At 59.7% G+C, this 25,441-nt stretch overlaps 4 protein-coding genes across 4 annotated transcripts; 3 read left to right on the forward strand and 1 right to left on the reverse strand.

Annotated features, from left to right (window-relative positions):
• Positions 1 to 1,929: 1,929 nt before the first annotated feature.
• Positions 1,930 to 4,129, forward strand: BESB_015820 (uncharacterized protein; the record flags this gene model as incomplete). Its single annotated transcript, XM_029360297.1, has 3 exons — positions 1,930 to 3,015; positions 3,350 to 3,435; positions 3,826 to 4,129. The coding sequence occupies 3 exons, from the start codon at positions 1,930 to 1,932 to the stop codon at positions 4,127 to 4,129; spliced, it is 1,476 nt and encodes a 491-aa protein (XP_029216273.1).
• A 2,084-nt stretch (positions 4,130 to 6,213) lies between these two features.
• On the reverse strand, positions 6,214 to 10,701 carry BESB_015830 (uncharacterized protein; the record flags this gene model as incomplete). The annotated part of the gene is made up of 3 exons (XM_029360298.1): positions 6,214 to 7,035; positions 7,482 to 9,342; positions 9,791 to 10,701. The coding sequence occupies 3 exons, from the start codon at positions 10,699 to 10,701 to the stop codon at positions 6,214 to 6,216; spliced, it is 3,594 nt and encodes a 1,197-aa protein (XP_029216274.1).
• A 3,278-nt stretch (positions 10,702 to 13,979) lies between these two features.
• Positions 13,980 to 18,146, forward strand: BESB_015840 (DnaJ domain-containing protein; the record flags this gene model as incomplete). Its single annotated transcript, XM_029360299.1, has 4 exons — positions 13,980 to 14,189; positions 14,785 to 15,045; positions 15,467 to 15,745; positions 16,500 to 18,146. The coding sequence occupies 4 exons, from the start codon at positions 13,980 to 13,982 to the stop codon at positions 18,144 to 18,146; spliced, it is 2,397 nt and encodes a 798-aa protein (XP_029216275.1).
• A 3,021-nt stretch (positions 18,147 to 21,167) lies between these two features.
• Positions 21,168 to 22,916, forward strand: BESB_015850 (uncharacterized protein; the record flags this gene model as incomplete). The annotated part of the gene is made up of 1 exon (XM_029360300.1): positions 21,168 to 22,916. One exon carries the CDS (start codon positions 21,168 to 21,170, stop codon positions 22,914 to 22,916), a length of 1,749 nt encoding a protein of 582 aa, XP_029216276.1.
• Between the last annotated feature and the right edge of the window lie 2,525 nt (positions 22,917 to 25,441).

Raw genomic sequence — 25,441 nt, forward strand, 5'->3', positions numbered from 1 at the left:
GCATGAAGGCAAGCGCCATCGCTGGCGCATGCATTCCCTGCGGGTGATGTTCACTGCGACGCGCAAGCAGCTGCTGCGGACGTCTCTGCAGAGCTCTCCACACTCGACTTGCCCACTAATCTGTATCTTCTGAGGCCCTGCCGACCTTTTCTCAACTGCCGCGTCCCCGTCGCTGCAGCTCCGTTTGCGCCTCTAGAGGCCTTTCTGGAGATAATGTGGGCTGGTCCCATATCGCCCTCAAGCGAGTGTGGAGCTCTGTCGCAAAATGTAACTGGTCTCTGCAGGACTGCCGCACAGTGCGCTCACTGACGGAGTTATTCCGCACGTGAATCTATCTATCTATCTATCTATCTATCTATCTATATATATATATATATATATATATATATATATATGCAGATATGTACGCATTTATATATATAAATATATATATATATATATATATATACATATCTGTTACAAGTCCGCGAGGTTGCTCCTCTAGCGATTTTGCAGATGCGACCTCAACCGGCTCTTTAGTGGAAGCGTGAGGACGCCGCAGGAAGGCCTCGGCGTTGCCGTGAAGTCCACTCCTGAGGTCCTGAGGAGGGCTCGGCGGCAGCTTGAGGCACAGGACTGCATCGCTCGTGCGATAGAAAGCGAGGCCTCCTACGCCTCTCAAATTACAGCTCCTCATCTCCCTCTACAGACGGGGCTGTAACAAGGCGAACCACAGACCGCAGAAGAATCAAAAAGTGATACACCCTACGCGAGAAGTTCCAGCCCGCCGCGGAGAACGGGCTCACGTCTCCTCTCTCCTGGTCTGCGGATCTGTCTCCGCCAAGGGCCTCAGGTGAAGTGCCTCAAAGCAAGGCAGAGACGCGGGATCGAGGCGCGAGGACTCGATTCGCAGAAAGATTGTTTCCTGCTTGGAGAGCTTACTCTCCGGGAATGTACTTTTTCGCATTCTCTTCTGCCGAGCAAGCTTGCCGCGAAGTCGCCCTCGTCGTTGCACGCACACCGCGTGCCCGCCCCCGTTAGCCCGCGAAGATCGGCGCAGCAGGAACGAAATAGTTTTTGAGCACATCCACATGATTTACAGCTTTCCAAGCTTTAAATCGATCGAATGGGGAAGTAAGCGTCATGATAGACTTGAAAAGGTGTAAACAGATTCCCTCGAAAGTCCTATGCAGATGCTCAGGCGCAGCTTTTCGATGAGGCACACACGCCCGGCGTGAGGCACCAGCTGCAACACAGAAAGGCTGCCTATTCTTGCGCCTTCTCTCCCTCTTCCTTGACTTTTTTTTCTTCGCAAGACAAGACAGACGCGAAGAAAGGGATTCTTTTTTCTGTAGACACATGCAGTCCCCGGAAGGGGGGCCTTTTCCATTCTCGTGTCTCCAGGTAAGAGCTCCGCTTTTTCTACGTACACGACCATGACTGTCTCTCGCTGAATTGTCTTGCTTTTCCTGTCTTTCTCACGTATGGTGTTGTTTTAGAGCCCCGTGACTTTGCGCTCTAAATTCCTCCACCTCCGCTAAGTGCGGTGCCTTTCTCCTACCCAACAACTGTTTTCGGTCATTCTCCTCGTCGACCTCCTCTGTGTAGTCTGGCGTCTGCTCTGGTCTCTTCTCGCCTTCTGTCGTCCGTGCCGGCGTTCTCCGGCCTCTCTTCTCTTCTTTTCCACTTCCGTCCCCTCCTCACTCGTTGCTTTGTCCTGTGCCGTTTTTTTTCTCTTCCCTTTTCCCCTTCGATCGCGGCCTGCGACGCTCTGCCGCGGGTTCGCCTCTGTACCCACTACTTAATCTCGGTTCGCTGGTTTGTTTCCTGTCCTCTAACTTCACTTCCTCCGCCGTCCTCTTCCTTCTTTTTCTCTGCTCTTTTTCTCTCGCGCCTATTCCTCTCCCTCTCTCTCTGTCTCGGGGCCTCTGTCGCCTCTGCGCCCAACCCATGCCTTCGCGCGCCTTCGCGTCGGCGTCTGCCCCGACGTCAGCGCCCAGCGGTGCGTCCTTCGCCTCTTCTTCTGCTTTCTCAGCTTCTTCTGTCTCAGGTCATATCTCTGCGTGGTGGAGTCAGCTGGAGGAGCTGCAGGGGCTCGAGGGCGGGGGCGCGAGGCCGCTCTCGAGCCCGAGCCCAAAGCCCCTGCGCGCGGCCTCCCGCCCCCCCTCCCCTTCCTCAAGCTCGCAGGCTCTCTCTGAAGCTGCGCACTCGGCGACTTCTCGCACTTGGTGCGGCGCAGAGAAGGACGCGCAAAAAGAGGTTGAGAAGATAGTCGTGCTGCGACCCGCGCCGCCCCGAGACGGCCCCAGGGTCGACTCCCCAGCGACTCCACAGGCGCCGAACGGATTGAGGGGTGAAGCCGGACTCATTCGCCCGTCGCTTTCTTCGCCGACTCACGCGCCCTCTCCCGCCGACTCCGCAGCGCCCGAGAAGCCCGCAGGCGAGCCGCGCGTCGTCCTGCGAGAGCGGGATCCTTCAGGCGGCGGCGGTGTCTCTCTCCCGTCTTCTGCGTGCTTCGTCTTCGGTGCAGCTGCCGCAGAAAGGGGAGGTCGGACGCGCGCCCTAGGCGGCTCAGGCGGAGGGCGCCGCTGTGAGGCGGCCTGCGCGGATGGATGTGGGGATACAGAGCGAGGAGGCGGGGGACGCGCGGGTGCGGGGGCGCCGACGCCAAGCAGCCAGCGGAGGCGCGGCTGCGTGAGGCTGCGCGCGCGCGAGGCGGAGGCGGAGAGCGACGGAGTGTCTGGCGCAGAGCGAGCCGGAGGCAGAAAGAGGGCGCGGCGTCCCGCGGAGCGGGGGAGCGGCCGCGAGAGCGAGAAGAGGCGAAGCGAGGCGCGCGCAGAAGACGAGGCGCAGGAGAGAGACGAGGAGACCCGCCAGCAAATTTTTGACGCCATCAAGATCTTGGTGGACCCCGAGGAAATCGAAGCACTGGTTGCGATCCTCACCCAACTGAAGGAAAAAAACATCGCTCTCTTCGAACGCGCCGTCCATCGAAGAGGTGTCGAAGAGTGCACAGCCGTTCTGCAGGAAACGCTGGTGCGTCCTCCGCCCCGAGCGCCGCAACCTCGAAGCGAGGAGGCGAACCGACAGAAGGGGTGGAAACCCGCCGCGAGCTGCAAGCGCAGAGGCTGCTTGCTGGCTGAACCTGTTTGAATCGTTTCGCGATGTAGGCTTTAGAGTGTATCGTCGCACACCGGAGCCTCGGCGCGGCGCCGCTCCAGGGTTTTCACGTGTGGGAAGGCGGACGGGGAATGAATCTTTCGTGCTATGTATTCGCGCCCTTCAGGCCGCCAGTGCGCGGTCTCTGTCTTTGAAGCTTCTCTCCCTCGGGATTTCAGTCTCCTACGTTTCGGCATTCCTGTTTTCTCAGGACATCGAAGAAGCGGGGGGGCAGCTGCTTCCCTGCGGGCGCCGCAAGAGCCCCGGCGGCGTGTTTCTCAAGCTCCTGCAAAACCGGTGAGCCTGGAACGAGATCACCGGGCGAGCCGCGCGGCATCCAGCGACCATGGAAGTGCAGAGGATTCGAATGCAATCTTCAGGCATCACGCGCGCCGAACTCGATACCCTGGCTCCGAGCCACGCGCGCCCCTCCCGCCTGCGTCTCGCGAAGAACTGTGGTTCAGTCCGCAGTTCTTCGCACGCATGCGAGACGCCGTTTTGTCCTGAACGCGGGTTTTCGCAGCGGCGTATACTGCATTTCAGCCTCTCCCCGCTGACACCTGCATACGCGTGTCTGTGAGCGTTTACATATCCACACATAGTTGTGTGCGCGAGTCTGGGGGCGTGCGTGTGAGAGCGAAGCTCACTTCTCTTCCTTCGAGTTTTCCGTCGTGTGTGGCGATTCAGAATCTCTCCAGAGGACAAAAAATTCATTTGGGACGAGCAGAACCGCGCGCAAAAGGAGCGGAAGAAGCAGATTCTGCGAGACGCCAAGAAGCGACAGGAGGAGGCTGCGTTGCGCCGCGAAGGTCTGCTCGGCGCTGCGAGTGCCAACGAGCTGCGCGCGCCACCGCAGGGAGACGGCTGCGGCAACCCTGCGGGCGTCTGCTCTCGGCAGAGAGTGAGCGACGACGAGGACGAAGAGGGACAGTGCTCGGATGGCGATGCCCGCAGCCCAGAAACGAAGCAGCAGCGGAACTTTGAACCCTGAACTCAACTCCTGTCGCCGAGATTATCGCGCGAAACACGATGCTGCTGATCACACTGCGTCTGAGGAGTTTCCCTTGCTGTAAGATGAGTGAGGACAGAATTGTGGAGCGAGGAGGACTGGGAGGCAAGGGACGAGTTGGGCGAGCGCCACAGACAGGAGGTCTCGGGGGACGAAGGCGAAAGCTGAGAAGCGAGTCGAACAGAGGAGCACGAGTGGGCGATGCAAGGCGAAGCCCAGCCGCAGAGCCCGTCGACTGAGGCGGAGCTGACGTCTCGGAAAGTGAATCAAGATGCAGATGGGAGGTGGATGACAGGCCGGAGGAATGTGGGCGGAACAACATTTTGAGCACTGGAGAGAGGAAAGTGAAGACGGGGTGATGGCGAGCTTCGAGATTCCACAACAGGAGGGATATAAAGATGCACATGTGAGCTAACAGAGTCTTGGCTTCTCCAGAAACACACTGTCGTTTTGCTTTGCCCCTGTCTCTGGCTTTCTCTGTTTTGTCTTCCTCGCAGCGGAGGTGACCCTAAATCCTGAACGGGGGATGCGTGAACTGAAGACCGCTCTGTGGGATGTAAAGTTACTCTAAGCCGTACATGCAGTATTGTCAAAGGCGCCAGGCTCCGCCGACGAGAGCAGAGAGGCGAGTGTGGTGTGCTTTGACTTCTATTTGCCGCTCGCGAGCAAATCTGGTGCATCCAGCGGCGGCGCCCCGTCTGCCTGAGGCCGCCGCCTGCGCCGACAGCGCCCGCGGATGTCGAGAACAAGGCAATTTCAGAAACTGAAAGACTCTATGAAGCTTTACTGAGATTTGAAATTGAATATTATTAGATCGTTCAAGTGGGAAGCTATTTACTGCTACAAATGGAACACTGCTTCAATAACCTTCGATTCCTAACTGCATTTTTTTTACCGTATTCTTTAGAAATTTCAGAAAGGTAGTTTGAAAAAGGCCTGATGCTGAACACAAAGCTCTCTGCGTGCCCGCGGTTGATGCGCACAGAAACGTCCCCGCTCAGACAATGAACGAATCGTTTTCGCACGACGTTTTCGCATGCGCTTAGAGATGTGATCCATGCCCCTGCGTTCGCGGGTCTCCCATGAAAAAAGCAACGCGCTTGAAGGCGTCATACCCACGCACGCGCATACCTGCAGTCCGCAGTGCGCACAGTGAGCAGGTCGCATATAGGGACAAAGAGAGACAAACACTCCACTTAATCGCAACGCTCCTGCATACGGGCCCTCCAGACAGCCGCATAAACGAGCCGATTTCCAAGAAGTGAGGAGGGCGACATTCAGCCATATATATATATATATATGCGCGTACCCCCCGATCTGATGCATCGTTCCGTGCCACACGTGTGCTCCCATGCACCTCCGATTCGATATTTACACAGTATCAGCTGCCGGTTTGATGCCCCATGCCGTGTGTGCCGTGTGCTGTCTCCGCGTTCGTCTGCAAAGTGGCTCGGGAGAGAAAACCGGAAACGCACGACGGCGGAGCGACAGCACCTCTTAGAATGATTTTTCCGAAGTAACTCGAGCCCTCGCCCCTCGCGTGCACTTTTTCCGGACAGAGTCGGACGCTGCGTGCCTGTGTGCGTCGTCGTTAGGTGTCGAAAAGCGTGCTCCCTTTCGACACCTAAGGTGGACCGCGACCGATGCTGGCGCTCGCTCATCTGCTCAGCAGCGAAGTCTCTGCCTCTCTCTAGTCTAGGTTTAAGCTTCGCTTAAAACATGCGCCTCAGAGGGGCCTTTTGCCCGCTCACGCGCTGGACGTTCGGGCTGCGAAGTGACAACCTGGCAACTATCCCCCCCGGGTGCAGATCGACTCGCCACGCGCGGCCTCGCGTCCTGCATCTCCTCCAGGGCTGGCGCGACCGCGTGTACCACGGCAGCTGGGGAGAGACGTCGACTTTGAGCGTCCAGTTTCTCCTGCGCGCCTCGATGCTCCCCTCGCCTCCCGCGCCCTCCCAGTCACTTCTCGGCTTGCCCTAAGGCGCGAAAAACCTCACCCGTGCAGCGATTTCGTCGCTGACCTGGCGTCGCTTCTGGCTCTCGCGCCGCGACCGCGCGTCGGCGGCTCATGGCTTCTTTTTCTCTTCTCTCTCTGGACTCGACCTCACAGCCTGCGCGACGCCGGTGATGGGGAAGGCTGACATGGGGAGCTGGAAGAAGCGCCGCGCCTTCTCGCCCTTGTCGCTCTTCTCGGTCCGCCGCTCCCTTCTCCGTCGCTCGATCTCGCTTCCGCCCCGCTGTCCGCCGCCGTCCGCCGGCCGGCTCGGCGCGGCTGTCGTCTCTTCGCGCTCGGCACCCTCGCTGCTGCCTGCGGTCGCGGCGTCGTCAGTCTCCGCGCGTCCTGCGGCGCTCGCGGGGCTCTGCGCGCCGCCGCCCACGCTCACCCCCCCGGCGAGAAGCGGCGGGAAAAACGGCGGGAGGGACGGCGGCAACCCGCAGGAAGGCCGCGATAGCGCGCACACGTGCGTCGCTGGCGGGGCGTCTGCGGAGGGAGGGAGTGCAGACGCGACGGAAGAGCCAAAGGCCGGCGAGGCGCTGGATGAAGTGCGCGCGGACCGCGAGGGGACAAGCGGAGGCGAAGACGGCAGCCGGGGAGCGGGGCTAACTGCGCCCTCCGCCGCCAGGCGAACCCCCCCCGCCGGAACCTCCTCCGTGGAGACGCACGAGAAAAAGGAGCGCACCGAAGACGAGCGCGACGCGGCGGAGGGCTCCCCACGGAGCAGCGGCGACCTGCGGCTCGCGAGCAGAGGCGACAGACGACTGTTCGGGTTTGAGGCGGAGCGACCAGGAGACACGGCTCGCGCAGGACGGCGGGAGTCTCCGAAAGAGCTGAGGCTCAGTTCGGGGCGCGCCGAGCAGACGCGGGCGTGCGCGGGAAACGCAGAAAGCTGAGAACAGAGAAGCAGCCAGAATCGCACGCAACACGACAGAGGCTCAGGAAGGTGATGATCCCCACAAACCTGACATCTGCCGGCATGCGCACGTCATCCCTGCACGCAGTACGTATATGTACGGCTATACGTTGATCTACAAATATAAATATACATATATTCGTTCGTAGGAAGAATGCGTATTCTTACATATATACGTAAGAATTTATATACGCGTAGATGCACAACCGCATGTGAGGCCTTCCAACTCGGTTCTCTGCTGATGCACACATGCAAGCCTACGCAACTGCTGGTGGGTCTGCGAGGCGAGGCCAAGACACACAAACGAACATACATATGTATATATATATATATATATATATATATATACATATATGAATATGCGGGTATACATATATATGTATTTAAATTCGGCGCGCGAATACTTGTGTGCCCACATTTACACCGTGGCTGTGAGCGGCGCGCGCGGCTCGCTCGAGAGCCGACGGGAGGAGACGCACCTCGACCTCTTGGCTGCACCGGCGACAGCGCGCGCTGACAGCTCCAGTTTGGAGCGTGAGAGCAAGCTCTAGGAGACCGTTCTTGTTCCGTTTCTCGTTGTCTCCAGCGAACTTCGTGCCCGCCTCTTCACCGGCGTGCGGAACCGTTAGGGAGCTCTGGCGGCGGCCTCCAGAGAGCTGGAGCTCGCCCTCTCCGGCTCGCGCGTCCCTCTTCCGTTGGTCGCCTTCCCGCGAATCTCCGTCGGCGTCTTCGCCTCTCTTTTCTGCGTCATCCTCCTTCACCGCCGTAACCGAAAAAACCGTCTCTCCCCCTGGACGTTCGCCTTGCTCTCTGCATGCCTTTTCTGTCTGCATCCTGTCCTCGTCTTCCTCGGAAGCCCCCTCTTTTCCCCCCCGGTGACCCTCCGCGGCGCCCGTCTTCGCCCCGTCTCCGTCGCCAGGCGGCACGCCGTGGGCGGCGCGTGGCGGCGGCGCAGGGCCCCCCGCAGGCGCGAGGGCGGCTCGAGGGTCGGCGGCCGAAGCGAGGAGCGAGGGCAGAGACGTGGGTGAGAGAGACAGCCGCCCCGGCGAGAGCGGAGAAGCCACGGAAGAGGACAGCGACGACGAAGAGAAGCGGAGCGTCGACGTGCGAGAGAGGCTTGCGTCGGTGGAGGAACGTGTGCAGCACGGACGAGCCGAAAGGTCTCCTAGGCCCTCGCCCCCGCTCACCGCCTCGCGATCCATTTCCTGCGCAGACTGCGCCGAACTGTCGTGCCAGCTGCCACGCGGCGGCGAACCGCAAACAAGACGCACACCCCCGCTCTCGAGCGCCCCTTTGGTCGCTCCAGCTTGACTTTCCTTCGTCGGTGTCGTTCGCTCCCTCGTCTCTGCACTCGGTCTTCTTGTCGTCTCAGCCTCCCTGCGGCCGCTGTCTCGCACCTGATCCTCCCTCTGAGTCGTCGATGCCTCGTCGGCTTGACTGGAGACGCGGCGTTCGCCTGCCTCGGCCGCTTTTGCTTCTGCTGGTTCGCGTGCGCCCGCTCCTCTCTCTGTCTCCCCGCGCCGACCGCCGACCGCAGGATTGCCTCTGCGCCTGTGCGCGGCTCGGAGCGCCGCCCGCGCGAGCGGCACCAGCATCCCGCGAGGCAACACGAGCTGAGGCACAGCGGGAAACGACGAGGAACGCCGTCGACGAGACACTCCGCCAGTCGGGGGCATCGATTCCACGTCTCCACACTCGAGCGAAGGACTTTCTGCGCATCGCAGCAGGGCGTCCAGAAGCAGACAGGAGCGCCCTGCGGCGCCGGCTTCCCCATCGCCGTCTCCGCCTAGACCTGCAACTGCCTCAGCGGCTGGACATCCCTCGCCCCCGCCCACGCCCCGCAAGGGCGGGCGTCCTCGAATACAAGCCGACGCGGGGAAAGCCGAGTTGGGGTAGGGAGTGCAGCGAGATGATCTGCACCCGGCGTGCAGATCCAGGGGCGAGGCTTCCGCGGTCCACTCGAGAGCTGTGGAGCCCGCAGATGCGAAGGGAGGCGAGGGAGCAGCGAGCCACGACGACGCGGAGGCAGAGGCCGTTGCAGACAGGTCGCAGGGAGGCGGAGACTGCCGAGTAGAGGACGGTACCGGCGAAGCGGAAGGCTGGGAGGCAGCGAGGCGCAGCCGGGAGCCCGCCGGAAGGCGAGGGGGCTGGACGGGTGAAGGGCACGCACACGCACACGCACGCGAAGTCCCGGCCTGCGCAGGGGGCGCCCGTGAGTAGGAGGACTGGAGCGCCTTCGTTCCGGCTGCGCCGCGCGCCGCTAGCGCCAACTGGATATGGTAGCTGAAGGCAGCGACGAGGCAGCAGGAGGACCGCACATAAGTTCATCGAGCACACCATCGCGAGAGTACAGCCGCGGTGGAGACACGCCCAGCATCGGGGGGGAAGACGAGGCAAGCGGACGCGCAAACGCCCGAAATAAGTGAGGCATATGCAGACCCACCGGCGAATGATGACCCCGTGACCCAGCCTAGAGGAGCGACGGCCGGGCGATCGGAACGCGCGGGGGGAGGGGAGACGCAAGGCATGAACAAGCAGCCGCGGACTCGCAGCGAAGCGCGCTACACGTTCTGAAGTGGCCGCCTGCAGCGGACTCGAGAGGCGAAGGAGGGAGGGCAGCGATTCAGTTCGGAGGCGACGCGAGGTTGCGGCTAGCAGAAAGGGTTTGCGCAAGAAAGAGAAGCGACCCCGCTACCGCAGGGCAGGGGCAAGGGGAGGGCGAGTCGCGTACCTTCTCGTGAGTTGCATGAGCTCTCGTCGGTGCGCCTCGTCCTGCTGCTTGAGTCGCTGCTCCAGCTCGCTGATTTGCTGCACATACCACGTGCTGAGAGAGGGCGTACAGGCCGTCGCGGCGAAGGCAAGCGGAGACGCCGCCAGCGCACCCGCCAAGGAGAGGGGGGAAACCGACTCATCTGAAGCCGCAGAAGAGGCAGAGAGCGGAGACGCAGAGGACGACAGCGACCGCGAGGGAACGCCAGACGCGCGACGCGGCGCGGTCGGCGGAGGCGGAGGCACGCAGGTCGGCGTGGAGCCCGAAACTGGGAGGCCAGACGGAGGCTGCAGGAAGACAGCCCACGAAGAGGCGGCGCAGGGGGAGACCGCGGAGACAGTGCGGCTACCGAGGCTTGCGTTCTGTCGGTCTCGCGGGCGCTGGCTGCCTTGAGGGTCTGCCGCGGGGCCGCTTGGCGCCCCAGGCGTGACGCCTTCGTGACCCTGAGGCGCGTGCAGGCTTCCGCTCTCGTTTTCATGTCGCGCCGCAGCACTCCGCCCTGTTGACGAGAGGCCGTCTGCGTCCCCCCGCTCGGTAGCCCCCGATGCTTCACGCCGGCGCGAGAGGCCTGCGGCGTCGGCAGCCACTCGCGCCGTCGTCGTCCCTGTTCGTCCGTCTCCTTCTCGCGGCTCGTAGTCTGCGCCCCCGCCCGCCTCCGCTCCGCCTCCGCGCCTGCACCTGTCCCTTGCTCCCGCGTCCCGCCCGCTCCGCCTCCTCTCGCGTTCTCCAGCTGCTTGCGGTTCCGCCGCCGTCGCTTCTTGCGCAGCGACTGCCTCGTCTTCAGCATGGGCGCGCCGCCCTATTTCGCCCTCAGCTGCCCCCTGCGCGTCCGCCGGATCCTCTGCGCCGCTCGCGTCCCCGCGCCTCGCCATTCCCGAAGCTGCCGCGGCCGCAGCGAGGCGTGGAGTGCCCGACTCCAGAGACGCCACGGAGATGCGGAGCCGACTGCGAGTAAAACGGGGTGGAAAACAGCCCCTCGAGCACGCAATGAACACAACCGTCTCGCTCGTGCGAAGAGAGGCGGAGCAGTCACATGCTGCGCTGTGGGGCCTGCGAGGCGGGAAGTCACGACGGAGTTTCCGTGAGAAGAAGGCGAGCCGCTGCAGGTAACCCGCGAAGAGGTTGGAGGCCAAAACACCGGAGGAGACTGACGAAAAGGGAACGCTTTCGGCTAAGAAAAAGTCGCGCCGCGCGACTTTCGGGAGGCTGTCGCGAGGTAGCCGACACACGGGACTCCTCTGCACGAAACTGCGATGGCGGCACAGATGAACACGGAGACGGGGCGCCACCAGGCACGAGTAACGGAGAATGGGGGGAAAATGTGAAACATGTGGATTTCCGCCTGAGTATTGGTGAAGAAAATGAGCCAAGTCTCCGCAGCTCACTTAGGTTTTTCAAGACTTGCGCGCGGGCGGGACGTCTCTTCGGCCGCTTGTCGGTCTTTGTTTTATCGCAGGAGTCTCCCCGCGTTTCTTCGCGGAGGAAGAAGACTCCGGGAGATAAATCGCCGGAGCTGCCGAGTTCTTGCGCGTAAAATCGGTAAGAGCGGAATCAGAGAGAAAAGCAAACAGCTCCGCGAGAGAGGAGACACCACGCAAGGCAGCTAGCGCGCGGTAGAAAGCGGGTCTTGACGTCGTTTCCCCGGCAGATTCTTTGGGCAGCGCGACTCGCGGTTCAAAAAAGACAACAACCCGATTCTTCGTCAGTGGAAGTGAGCAACATAGACGGAGAAAAAGAGAGAATTTGGCAAAAAGAGCGGCGGGCCTTCTGAGTGAGAAGAGAGGGGGAAGCGCGCCCTCTTAGAAAAAATCGACCCTCTGCGCACGCCTGCCTTGCGGCGTTTGCAACGAAAGAAAGAGGTCATTTACCTCACAGTGGACTTCGCAGGTAAATTCTGTCCATACGGGACAGTAGCGTAGCCATGTACGCACTCCTGTGTTTTATCTCTACACGTTTCAGCCGCCTCGGAAATGCGTGGTGTATCCAGCGAGGGCGTCTGCGTTTTCTACTGCCTACGCAGGGGAGTCTTGGTTTCGCTTGAGACTAGGGGCGCCTGCCGCAACAGGACTCCCCGAAACCTACTCTCAGGGTTGTGTGGCCTGAACTCACAGGAAGAAGACTCGGAAGGCGAGCAGCGAGTCTTCCACGGTATCGCCACCGCAGCGTGGAGACATACGCAGATTAAATATCGGTGCGTCTACATATTCGAGCTTCGGGTTTCTAATCTTCTTAGGTAGCGTTCTGGTAATCTTCATTCCTATCCGTATCCTGGGTGTCAACGTTTTGCCAAAAAGGATACCAGATTACCTCCTTTTCATACACATAAAAAAAATAGCTAGATATGCATACTCGCTCCTGAGTTTGAGTGTAGCACCACACTGTATGTCGGTGTCTCGCCCAAAGCATTGTACGACCGCACCTCTGGGCGGCCTCAAGATGCACATACATCTGAAAGTCTGTCGCACGAGCTACTGTGTTCGGTCGTGAATCCCCTCCTGCTTCAGTCGCTCTGTGCGCCCCTCCTCTTCTTTTGTGTGCGGCTCAGTTGCCCACGTGTGCCCTCCGCCGTTGTTTCTTGGTCTTGAGGAGGATCGAGGTCTACGGCGGAAAACCCAGAGATGCAGGCACAGCGAGGGGCACGTTCTTCCGATTTGTTTTGACTTCACTGAACTGCAATATTCGCAAGCCGCTCGATCTGCTGCGCTCAGGCCGTCGTCGCCTGTGTCTCTGTCGAGAAGGGGTCTGAGGCTCGCAACGCCTACGCGCCAAGATCCGAGAAAGTAAAGCAGAAAAATACTCAGAGGCACAGGCAAGACCTGTGGAGGTGAGAGCGGTGGCGAGTTCCCGAGCAGCTCGCGGATGCACATTCAGGTTCGAAGTCGAGGAGCCGGGGAGCCGACTCAAGTATCATCGCCGGTGACGAGGCATCCTGCCCTGCGCACTCAGCGCCGACCTGACGGAGAAAGTTGGATGGAGACCCGAGGACATGTCGAAGTTCTCACCCGCAGGGAGGAAGTGCAGAGCCCGCGCCGGCGTCGAAGTGATTCACCGCGACTGCTCGAGTGAATCTTGTCGCGCGAGGGCTCCGACGGCGTGGTCGAGGCCTCGCTGAGCGTCACGGAGGAGACGAGCCACCGTCGACAGTTGCGCCCGTTCGCAAGTAGAGAATGGATCTTGCGCGAGCTTCTCTGGTCCGTAGTGAGTTTTTCCTGAGTCACTCCATCGCCCCAAGTTCACTTCCTTTCGTCGACGCCTCTGGCTCGGTGCCCGTCGCGTAACGGCGCAGCAGAGACTTGTCTCGTGGGCTCGCTGCCACGCATGCAGTGACGACCGCGCATGCAGCCCCGAGGTTTTTCTGTTAGAAGTCGCTGGCGAGAAAATCGCGGGTGTACATTACGGCCAGAAAGAAGTATGGAATGCGGGTTCGCGGAGACGTGCACAAGGGAGCCGGGGTCAATGGAGGAATTCACAAAGCCTCAGAAAGGACAGCTGGGCAGCTCTGCTCTGCGCACGCGCATCGACTGAGACCGTGTTTCCCGCATATTTTTCACGCACGCCCTAGTCTTGTCTCTGCTGTCTCGCATTCTTCTCTCCTTTATTCTTTCCGTATGCTTCGTTCTTTTTTCCTGCTGCTTCGTTGGGGTCCCTCACGGCCTCTGCATCGTTCAAAGCGAGGAGCCTGGCAGGCAGCCTGTCCTCTCTCGCCGCATCCGATCTCATTTTTTTCGAGAGCCTCGGCTCTCGCCGCTGATCTCCCTCAGCCTCTGTTTTCTCCGTCTCCTGGTCTTCCTCCTCATCCTCCGCGATTCTGCATCTACCTCGCGGCCGGTGAAGAGGCTGCGGTGTCCCATTGTCTGTTTTCTCTTCGTTTTTCCGGCGTGTCTTGCGCCCAAAAGGACGCCGAAAAGTCTCTCGGCTTCGTCTTCCAGCAACGCCTTGGCTGTCCCCTTTCTCGCCCCGTCGTCTCTGTCGTCGGAGTCTCCATCGTCGGCGCGGCTTCCTCCTCATCTTCCGCTTCCCTTCTTCGCTCTTTTTGGTGGCAGCTGAGCGTGTACTGCTTTCTCAAGGCTGCCCACGCGGTGGAGCGCCTGAGGCCTGCGGCCTCTTTTGTTCTGTTTTTTACGCGTTCGCGACTGTTTTGCACGCCGCGATGGCGGGCGGGAACGCTGCGGCTCGTCAAACCGTTTGCTACTATGAGCTGCTCAAGGTCGAGCGCACCAGCTCCCTCGACGAGATTCGAAAGGCGTTTCGCAGACAAGCGCTCCTTCTGCATCCAGACAAAAATGCAGATCGTGTGGAGGAGGCCACGCGCGAGTTTCAGCAGCTGCAGGAGGCGTACGAGTGCCTCAGCGACCCTCAGGTGAGAACCCGGGCTTCAGAGTCCGCAGCTAATCCCGTTGACAGAAAGGACTTGCCGCCTCTGAACCTACACCGTAGAACAAAACTGACTAGCGGAGAGCTACGGACGCATGCTCCCTCTTGACTACATATGTAAATATACAGCTCCATCCATATATATGTACGGGTCTGTGTATGCAGGGGTGTCTCGTGGGCTGTTCCCAGCAAGGGTGCATCTTGGGCTCAGACTCGTCGGTCTTCTCAGTTTGCGGGAACGCCCCCGCTTGCCTACATATATTTATATCTATATATAGCTATATACATATACATATATATGTAGGGCTTTGTGTGTAGGAGTGTCTCGTGGGCTGGCCGCAGCAATGAGAGATGTCGGGCTCAGGCTTATCAGGCTTCTCACTTTGCGAGCTAGCCAGGCTCGCCTCTTGGTTCAGCGTGAGGCAGCCTGTGTCCGCGCTGGCGTGCAATTACTCGCCTGCATCTCTGCCGCATAGACCGAGGCGTTTCTTAGTTCGTAGGCAGGCTCTCTCTGCGGGTACCAACGGGCGGAACGCAGCTACTTCTGAGTGCGGTTGATCTCTGCGATGTGCACTGTGCAGGAGCGCGCGTGGTACGACGCGCATCGGGAGCAGATTTTGGGCGGCGGCGGCGGCGGCTGCAAAGGCGGCGACGAGGGGTTGACGAGCCGGGGGACCTCCGTCGACCTGTGGGCGTTTTTTTCCGCGTCGTGCTTCTCGAGCTTCAGTGCGGAGGACGAAGACAACTTCTGGCAGGTCTACGGAGACGTATTCGCCACACTGGCTAAAGAAGAGACAGACGAGCTCCGCGCGAACGGGGTTGACAAAGCGACCCTCGAGCGGGTACGTCCGGCCCCCGAGTCGCAGCCCACCGCCTCGCCTGCTCGCCTCTTCACCGAGAGGCGGCAAAGACCTCGCGGGGCGGGCTGCCACAGGGTGGGGAAAGAAGGCGAGAGGGCGATGTGGGAGAGGGGGTGGGGAGGCGGGGGGAGAAGAGGTGGAAGGGAGCGAGACGGCTCGGGTTTAGGGTGTAGGGTTAGCGCTGCCGCACATTTGCCGGCCGGACGTGATGCGTTGCATGCGTTCAGCGCGCCCGCCGTCAGCTCGCCTGGGCTGTCGAGGGTCGCCACAGCGCATGCGACTCCGCGGCTCGGTGGGGTGATCGATTCAGCGGTGTCTCTATAGCTGTGCGTCGCGTGGAGGTGTGAGGGCGACGGCGAGAGCGAGGCTGGCATTTCCGCGTGTGTCTTGTCTGTGTGCTCAGGCTGCGGCGGCGCCTGCGTTTGGGGACGCGTCTGCGCCTTGGGCGGAGGTTTCCGCATTCTACGCGTTCTGGACAGGCTTCTCGTCCTCCAAGTCGTTCGCCTTCGCCGACGAGTGGAAGATCTCCGCGGCGGATTCTCGGCTGCAGCGCCGCTTCCTGCAGAAGGAAAATGAGAAGCTGCGGAGGGGGAAGAAGAAGCAGTTCAACGAAATTGTGCGCAAACTTGCAGAGGCCGTGAAAAAGCGCGATCCGCGTGTCCTCAAGCGCTCAAAGGAACTGGTAGGAGTCCCAGCCCCAGCGGGGGGACTACAATCGCGCGATGCTCGCACTCGGTTCACGTGCATCCTGCGGCCGCGTGCAGACGCATACGTGTAGAAACGTGTAGGAGTGAGCACGTAATCTTCGACAAGAGACTCGCTCCGCTGCAGTTTTCCGTACAGAGTTGTGCCCGTGGAGCACCAGCGCATTGGCTGGCGGAAGGCAGTCAGCAACGCCGACGCATGCGACGCGTCTCAAAACACGTCTAGGGAGAGAATGACAGGACTGCGTCGCTCGCCTCTATCTGTGCAGGCCCCTCTCCGTCCGTGTGTCTGTCTGCCTGGGTGTTGACACTTGTATCTACGTCGAGATTCATCTATGGTTCAACGCTGACATCCGTTCAGCCGGGCTCGCTTTGCCAGACGCCGCCGCATTTACATATATATATATATACATACATACGTGTGTGTCTATAGATATTTTAGTGTGGAGGCTTGTGTCGGGACAGAGCTTTTGTGTAGTGTTTGCATGCGGCCATGCTTTTCAAGCAGGTCCTGATGATGCGCGATTCGTATCTCTTTTTTTCGAGCACGGTTAGTGAGCTCTTTGGGTCTGATCCTTCGTAGGCAGTGAGCTAACCAGATACAAGGGACATCGTTCTTGCTTCCTACTAGATTTAGAAAATATTTATAAATTTTGCAGAATATATGAATTTGTTCAGTGGCTGGAGCCCCAATCGCTGCCCCTTGCTGGCGCGCGCGTGCCGTGTGCTCAGATCGAAGAGAAGATGAAGGCGCGCCAGCGGCAGGAGGAGGAAGAGGAGAAGCGGAAGGTGCTTCTTGCGCAGCAGCGGCGAGAGCACAGAATGGCGCAGGAGGCGCTGTGGGTCGCGCTCGAGGAGGAGCGCAGAGAGCTGAAGCGCCAGGGCTACACGTTTGCGGGGGACAGCGAAGATGAATCTGAAGAAGACACAGACAAGCAGGACTCCAATGAGGAAGAGGAGGGCGTTGATGTCGAGGACTGCAGCCCGAGACGACGCGGGCGGAGGGCAGAGAGCGAAGAGGTTTCGCAGACGGAAGAGCCAGAGGACGACGAAGCGTTTCTGCGATGGTATGAGCGCCGGCAGCTGAGGGAAGAAGCGGGAGAAGGAGCGAGTGCAAGCTCCACGCCTCACGCGGCGAGCCGCGAGGTGCGCGGAGCGATGGCCCGCGGTGAAGGGGGTGGGTGGCGGCGGAAAGCGAAAAGTGAGGAGAAAGAAAGGAAATTGACAGTCGTCGTGCACACCTGCGAGGTGTGCCGCAAGACGTTCAAGTCTGCTTCTCAGTTCGAGGCACACGAGCGATCTGCGAAGCATCAGCAACGAGTGAAGCATCTTCGAATGCAGGCGAGGGAGGAAGCTGACGACTTGGAGGGCGCTGAAGACGAAGGGTCGCCGCAGAAAGCCTGCGGCGACAACGTGAGCGGAGCAAAGGCCAAGAAGAAAGGCAGGAGACGGAGGAGGGGCGGGAGTAAGAGTGAACAGAAAGAAGTTGAAGAGGCGCCGGAGTACAGCGAACCCGAGGAGACTGGAGAAGCAAGCGAAGACGTAGAACGACACAAGGGCGTTGCTGAGGCAAAGGCCTGCGACGGGGCGTCCAGCGAGAGTGACGCGTCCGCGGTGCGCGGTCGGACTCTTTCGTCGCCGAATAGCGACGAGGCAACGAGTGAGGAAGAGGATGACAATGAGAGTCTCCTTCTGCGGCTAGCGCAGAGCAAACGGGGGGTGACGCGGTTTACAGCACACGTGTCATCCAGCGATTCCGCAGAGGATGAATCAGAGGACGAAAGCGAGCTCGGCGCAGTTGAAAGCGGCGGCTTTGGAGACGGGGAGATGGAGCCGGAGGCTGACCGCGGCCCCAGAGTTCGAGGGAAGGGATTAAACGAGGGAGGGGAGCTCGAAGAAGGGGAGTCTCCTGCTCGTCGCGCAACGCTGCGGCCGGAAGATAGCAAAGAAAACGAAAGTTCGAAAACAAGAAGAAAGGGACGCCGAAGAGCAGGTAAAGCCAAAGAACCGGAGAATCCACGAACCAAAGACTCTGAAACAGATGAGGCGTTCGTCATTACTGCTGCAGGACCGTCCGCGGCACACTCATCGTCCTCTCAGACGAAGACAGGCGGGAAGACCGCTTCGCTTTCATCGTCTGCGCCCTCGAGTCTCTCGGCGCCCGCTGCAGATGGAGCGAGAGGCAAAGGACGCGAGAAGGAGGGAAAAGCGAAGGACGGAAAGCACGCAGAGACGGAATGGAGCTGTCAAATATGTGGCGCAGCGTTTGAGACGAGAAACAAATTATTCCAGCATATCAAAGCAGAGGGGCACGCTGCGCTGAAGGTCGTGGAGGCGGGAAATAGTCGCGGCAAGAAGACGCGGAAGGCGAGGAACTGAACGAGTGGCAGAGAGGGCTAAGAGGAGTTTTGGGGAACTTGCTGGCAGGCCGTGCATTCGCGCGAGCTCACGCTGTATTCTCTGGAGCTCCTTGTCTCACCTCTCAGTTGTACAGCGACATGGTCACGCATGTGGTACCGGGCCCCATAGAGCCTACATTCTGTTCACACATGGAAATTCCTCACTGTGTCTGTGTTGTCCGAACGGTGGTGCGCTCAAGCCCGAGGATATTGGCGTTGCGTTCGCAGGTGTGTGTGTGCGTGCGGGTGCCTGCGAAGGTAGCAAGGGTTTCCGTTGCATGATAGTGGCATCGTACGTGAAGCAGCGTTGGGTACAAGGCGTTGTTTTTTGGACAGCGTCAGTTTTCAGGAGACCGGATTTTGCCTATGTGCACCCCACCGAGTCCCATTTGTAGATCTCCGCTCATCGACTCTTCTGTCCTATGGTACCCGCAAGCGGGCTGTACTGCTGAGAGTGGAGACTGCCAGTTGAGCGTGGCGTGGGTATGTGATCGAGGCGCTCTCGGAGGTGTTTTGCATCGCATCTCTCGAAGCAGCGCGCACTCTACTCACTTCCACAGTCTGCCGTATCACCGATGTTTGCGTGAAGCACAGAGTCGTGCAGCGCGGGTGACGGGCACGACTCCGAAGACTACAGCATGCTAGGTCCGGAAGCCATACAGTCAAATTCTGGGCGGAATCGAAATGCTCACTCTGCGCGTGAAAAAAAAACTGCTCTTAAATTAGAGGTCTCGGGCACGGCATGCGGCACGTTGAAAGCGACAGGCTTCTCGCGCCTGCAGGCACACCTCAGGTAGAACGAATTGCCTTTTGGAAGTGGAACAACAGACCATTCGTGTTGTCGGAGTGTCAGAAGGCACGTCTTCGGGGTCCGAAGTTTGATACAGGCTGCGCAGCGCTGGAGCAACCTTGAGCATCCTCACTCTCACGCATTCCTCATGTGATACCCTTACGCTTCGTCGGCGCGTCCTCGACAAAAGTTCTTTCGCGTATCCTTATGAAGTCAAGGCCTCGTGTTGCAGGGTGACACGACGGCCTTCATCGCAGCCAAGCGTTGAGTACCCCGCCAACGAGAGGCGGCAAGCGGTGCAGCTCTTCTACGGGTCTGACGGTTTTTCTGGTCCCTTCAATCTGGCACCAGACACCCTCTCCTCTTACCGATGTTCACGGTTGTTCGGTGGTCACCCATCATTCATGGCACTTCTCTGTGCATCGGGCTAGCAATCAACGCGGGTGTGTCGACACGTCTACACCACACGGACGAGTCGCGCAGGCAGTGACACACACGGAGCAGAAGTTTCCCGCGATACCGAAATATGATTTTCACTGTCACTGATTCGTCGGGTCCGATGCAGCATCCAGGTGAAGATGCCTCGCGGGGATGCGAAAAGCGCCTTCACTGGTGTGTCGGCGGGGACGCACAATTCGCGGACCCCTTGAACCGGATGCCGGAAGTCCGCAGCGGCTGTGTGCGTCCGGCGGCGATTTTCTGCTCGATGGTGGACCCTGCAGTCTCGAACGGCGTATAATCGACCCCACCGTTCCCGTCTCTCCTAGCCACTGAGCGTCCCCTCGGAGGGGCGCCGACGTACTGCCCCGGCCGACGGCCGCACAGCGGCTGGCAGACCCCACTATCTCGAAGAGTCGCGCAGGCAGTACGTACACCCGGGTTGCCGCCGCCTGGACGTCGAGGCGGACTGGTGCCCTACCGGTGTGTGAAAGCCGTCAAACGGTAAAAGGGGAGAGAGTGTGTAAACGAGCGAGACTTAGAATGTATTTTGTGGATGTCGCTCGAGACTACTGCTTAGCGAGCTTTCGCGCCTCAGTTCTGCAGAGTTGCACAGAGTAAGGGACATGCCTTTGTCGACGAGGGTGGCAGTTCGGCGCCGTATTGTTTGGCCCTTTTCACCCTGGAATCCCCCGGCATTTCGCGGTGACCACTGCAGAGACACTTGGTTGCCGCGTTTTCACGCACTCGGCATCTCATCCGCTCCTGACGGGAGGTACTCTCGAGATTTCGCCGGCGACCATTGCAAAGGCACTTGGGTGCCGTGTTGTCACGTACTCGGCAGCACATCCACTCCGGGGGAGGGGAGGCGTTTCGCTAGTATTCGGCGGCGACCATTGCAAAGGCACTTGGGTGCCGTGTTGTCACGTACTCGGCAGCACATCCACTCCGGGGGAGGGGAGGCGTTTCGCTAGTATTCGGCGGCGACCATTGCAAACACAACCGGTTGCGCCGTCTGGCGCACGCTCTCCCGCAATCGCCTCGCTTCCCCAGAATTCGGCTGTGACGCCAAAACTCCGCCTCTCTGCGGTGCATCCTGTGTTAGCCACAGCCGCCCTTCCAGTCGATTCGGGGTCGCGTGGCGTGGTTCTGCTTGTTGCGCCCTTCGAATCGGCTGATCACAAAAGAGGGTTCCACTTTGAACCCCAGTCGAAACAAGCAGTCCTACACTGCCACGAGTCTCCAAGTGATTGTTGGCTGCGGACTGACTCTGACTGCCTTTCACTAGCATTCCGCGTTGCATGCACGCGGAGAGGCACCGCGGCTACTACCGGAGCTGGGGAGTGGGCCGCGTACCAGAAAAGGTCGAGTCCTCGTTTTGAGGGGCTCGTTGTTTATTGCAGTTCAGGTAGGAAAGGGTCGCAGCGCACGAACAGAGTCGGAGGGAGGGCGTTTGGCGTCAGAGTTCACCTGAAACTCAAATCGCCGACGTCTGTCGCAAAAGCAGGTCTCGGAGGGGCCGAGGGCCGCGCTCGATCTGAGCGGCTACGCCCTGGCCTGTGCGCAGGCCGCCATAATTGTTTTTATGAACGGGAGGCGGCAGGGTCACGTGTGTGCATAGATTTTTTGCGTGAAACCCAGCCGCCGTCGTTCGAGTCAAACCTACGGAACCACACGACGGTTTGACGACTCTGGTGGACCTGACTCCATCCTGGCGGTCGCACAACTCCCCTGCCCTGTCGACTTCGACCTTCTCCACTTCTTCAGGTCACGATGGCGAATGCGGCACCGCGTATGCGGCGCGCAGCCATTGAGGTGCTCGAGGATCGGGCACGAATTTTCGAGAGCCGTGACGAAGTCAGCACGGAGGAGCAGGTTATGGGCGCAGTTGCTGATGCAATCGGCGGTCTCTCAGGTGCAAGGGCGGGGAGATCGCGGAGAGGCACGGTGCGGCGTCGACTCACGAAGGCGTCTCGCACGCTGTTTGTTTTCACGACGCTCGTGGCACTGAGCATTGCACTCCTTCGGTTCTCGTCGTGCATGCGTAAGCTCGCACTCGGCCGAGGTGTGCCCGAATTCGGTATCGGTGTAGGCCAGCAGGCGCGCCGCAGACTGGCTTCTGCAGACGGCGAGAAATCCCGAGAGGGAGACCTGGTCGAGGCGTGCAAGAGGCAGAGTGTGGAGGAAGCTGCAGCGCAGCGGGAGGTGCTCCTGGACTGGTACGTGGAGCACCAGGCCAGCTCCCACGAGGAAAGTGGGATGCCTGAGGACGTTGCGCTGATGGAGGCTGTGATTGACTCGTCTCAGGCTTCTGAGGAGCAGCTGGAGGACCTGCGCGCCAAGGTGGAGAATGCTGAGTCCGGGCGTGCTTTTGGCAAGTCGCTCGGTGAGGGCGTGCACCAGTTTCGGGGTGTCGGAGGGGTGACCGTGGAACAGCTGACAGAGGGAGTTTCTGTGTCAGAGGACAGCCTCGACCTCGAATCGCCCGTCTCTAATAGCCGGGGAGAGTACTTCGCTCCTGAATCAAACGTCTGGTCATTTGCCGGTCTAGCCGGTGAACGGCCGGGACTGGAGATCGGCCCGGTGGGGACACGGTTCTGGGAGACCAAGTGCCGAGAGTGGCTACAGCAGAAAGTGGAGGAGGAAGCCAAGCGTCTTGCTATGATCCACTTGCACGTAAAGCACGTTCATGCGTCCGCTAGCGATGCGGCGCAGGGCAAGGAGAGGGAGGCACTTGTTCGCGAATGGTTCCCGGATGCGGAGGACAGGCGTGATACTGAGGAATATCTCACTGCGGTTTTCGGCAAAGAGGTGTTTGACGCGGTTGTGAGCGCACAATTTCTTGCTTCACCGGTTCTCAAGCAGTACGCCGCCGGTGTAGACCTAGTGGAGCGCCAGATTCTCTGGGGGTGTACAACGGCTGAATCTGTAGAGATGGAGACCGCAGACGCCGAAGAGCCCCAGGTGGAGTCCGAGCTCATGCTCCGCGAAGCATGGGAGCGTCGGCCTGACAGTTACACCTGGGACCAGGGTCCGTCTGACGAGTTGCTGCTGTGGCTGGGGGAGCGTGCTCTGAAGACGAAAGTGGAGGCGGAAGCGGAGAGTGCTGCTTCGTCGAGCGTCGCTGACTCGTCCACGCCTGCTGAGGCTGAGCATGCATTGCTGGAGGACCCGACGCCTTCGGGGTCGGCGGAGGAGGACGGTGCGCTCGGTCAGGGTGCTGCCGCTCCACCTCGCGGATCTTCAGAGGCTGGCGGAGAAAGGAGCCTTGCAAGCAGGGGGTTCGAGCTTGCGTTCTCGCTGGAGGAGGCTCGCATCCTCGAGGGACTGCTCCCCGATGCTCAGTCGTTGTTCACTGAAGCCTTCGGTAGGGAGGGGGGCGAGGACCTGACTGTGCAGCAAAAAGCTGCCAGTGCAAGGGTATCAGTTCTTAGTGCACTTGGAGATCGGCTGTTCGCAGAGAAGCTCGCCGAGCAACAAACTGAGCTCGATGCGCCGCATCCGCTCGCCGTGCAGGAGTGAGACAGGGCAAGGCGCAACTCTGTTTGGACGACCCCCCTCGTGTGCAAAGCGAAGACACGGTGATGATGGAATTGATGCGATCCACGCGTGCAGACGTCTAAACACGTGGGAACATGGGCTGAGAGGAGATGCTGTCCGTGCGGCTAGCCTGCGAAAACTCTACGATGCGTTCGTTCTAATTTTTTTGTAAACTGAGGAGAGCGCATTGGAGCTTCCGGCTATATCACTCTGAAGCTGCTGTGTTTATTCGTCCGTGGGAGCGATGGCCATGTGTTTCACTTTCGGTCGTGCAAGCGACAACTCACCACTCCCACCGTAAGCTGCAGCACCGCGGGAGACCCGCCTTCACCTTTCTCTCTCAAAAACAGCGACGACTCACTCCCAGAACCGATCTCGCGCAGTGGTGGTTGATGGTTGCGTGAGGTTCCCAGTCTCTCGGCACCTTTGCGCTTACCGAGTGATAATGAACGATCCCGCCGGCACAGTCGCACGAGGCGGTCAGCGGGGTGGTTCACAGGTTGCTGGAAACGTAGACGAGTGGAGCCGTTGCAGGCCTGAGGTCGGTGGTGACGCTCGGCAGGTTTCACAGGCCTTCCTGCCACCCTGAAGCCTTTGCAGCGGTTTGTGAATCACTCCGTTCAACTCCCACCTAGGCAGCCGGTCCGCGCCTGTCGCTCGGTTAGGGTGGTCGCCGCTTCCGCCAGGCTGCAGCCTCCGCCGAAGCCGACACCCGCAGGTCGTGAACAAACCGCTGAGTACTCGTACTATGCATAATTTCGTGGATAACAACTCGCACTCACACGCACCAGAGTCACGCTCAGCCAGGAGTGACGTAAGCTTGGATGTGCATCTTCGACAGCAGCCGAGGTGAATTCGCGTCCATATGGTTCCGAGAGGGGACGTGCAGAGGTGAGGAATCCTTGAAACAGGTATTCGCATTAGCGGCGTGAGCCTGCCAAGCTGTTGTGAACACCACGGGTCTAGGGACTCCTCGAGGGGTTGTTTACACGGCCAGGGGACAGGTGGGCAGACGGGTTATAGGTCAGGATTGGCTATGGTTCCCTGGTTCGCCGCGTCTGGCAAAAAACGCCGCTCTGGCGTGTCCAGCAGCCGCTGGCCCTTCACTGGAGTCACTCGAAAATGGCTCGACAGCCCAGTCGTCCATGAGTCAGATCACCAGTAGACTAAGTGTGGGTTTTGCCGGGTGTTTCTACGCATCTAGTATCTATAACGGGCCATTCGTGACGAAGCATCTGCCCACACAAAGTTCGACGCTCGCGGGCTCAAGACGAAAGCGACATCCGGAACAGCGTGGCGGTATGACAAGTCGAGGTACAGATGTGTGGACCTCTGCTTCGGTCATTTTACTGTTGAGAATTTGAGAGTGATCATTGCTGTTGCCGGGTTCTCTGGTGAGATGCTGAACGCAGACGGCAACAGTGAGAGGGGAGGCTCAAGAGGGAAACGGCAGGGACGCCGACAAACTTGGACTGTATTCTGAAACGAGTGCAGAGGTGAAGGCAGCGTGGTGTTCCTGATAGGGGCCTGGAATCTGCAGCACCTTCTGATGATGGGACGGGAAGGGGCGAAAAGCGAAGGACATGAAGGTTCACGGAAAAGCGAAGGACGAAAAGCACGCAGAGACGGAATGGAGCTGTCAAATATGTGGCGCAGCGTTTGAGACGAGAAACAAATTATTCCAGCATATCAAAGCAGAGGGGCACGCTGCGCTGAAGGTCGTGGAGGCGGGAATACTCGCGGCAAGAAGACGCGGAAAGCGAGGAACTGAACGAGTGGCAGAGAGGGCTAAGAGGAGTTTTGGGGAACTTGCTGGCAGGCCGTGCATTCGCGCGAGCTCACGCTGTATTCTCTGGAGCTCCTTGTCTCACCTCTCAGTTGTACAGCGACATGGTCACGCATGTGGTACCGGGCCCCATAGAGCCTACATTCTGTTCACACATGGAAATTCCTCACTGTGTCTGTGTTGTCCGAACGGTGGTGCGCTCAAGCCCGAGGATATTGGCGTTGCGTTTGCAGGTGTGTGTGTGCGTGCGGGTGCCTGCGAAGGTAGCAAGGGTTTCCGTTGCATGATAGTGGCATCGTACATGAAGCAGCATTGGGTACGGGGCGTTGTTTGTTGAACAGTGTCGGGGGTCTGGAAATCGGATTTGAGGAGTGGCGAGGCTCAGTGCGTGTCTCACAGGGCCTGGTGTTTCCGGGTGAAATGCAGCCGTGCAATTCTGAGATTTGACACAACAGCGCCCAGTGATTGCTGTAGAAGCGGCGCTGTTTGGCAGACTGAAGTGCTGAGCCGTCAGTATGACAGAACGGAAGTTACGCCCGCGACCGCAGAAACACTGAACGCGGCAGTGGACAAATGATTCACGGACAAGGGATCCCCGAGCAACGTCGTTTTCGGCTGCAGAATGGTACGGCGCTCCACCAGAAAGAGCCGGACGGATGATTCTCCGCACGCGCGATCCGCGACCTCTCTATCGCTTGTTGGGACGGAACTACGCAGTTCA

This window comes from Besnoitia besnoiti, chromosome X, assembly GCF_002563875.1.
Source record: "Besnoitia besnoiti strain Bb-Ger1 chromosome X, whole genome shotgun sequence".
Taxonomy (NCBI): domain Eukaryota; phylum Apicomplexa; class Conoidasida; order Eucoccidiorida; family Sarcocystidae; genus Besnoitia; species Besnoitia besnoiti.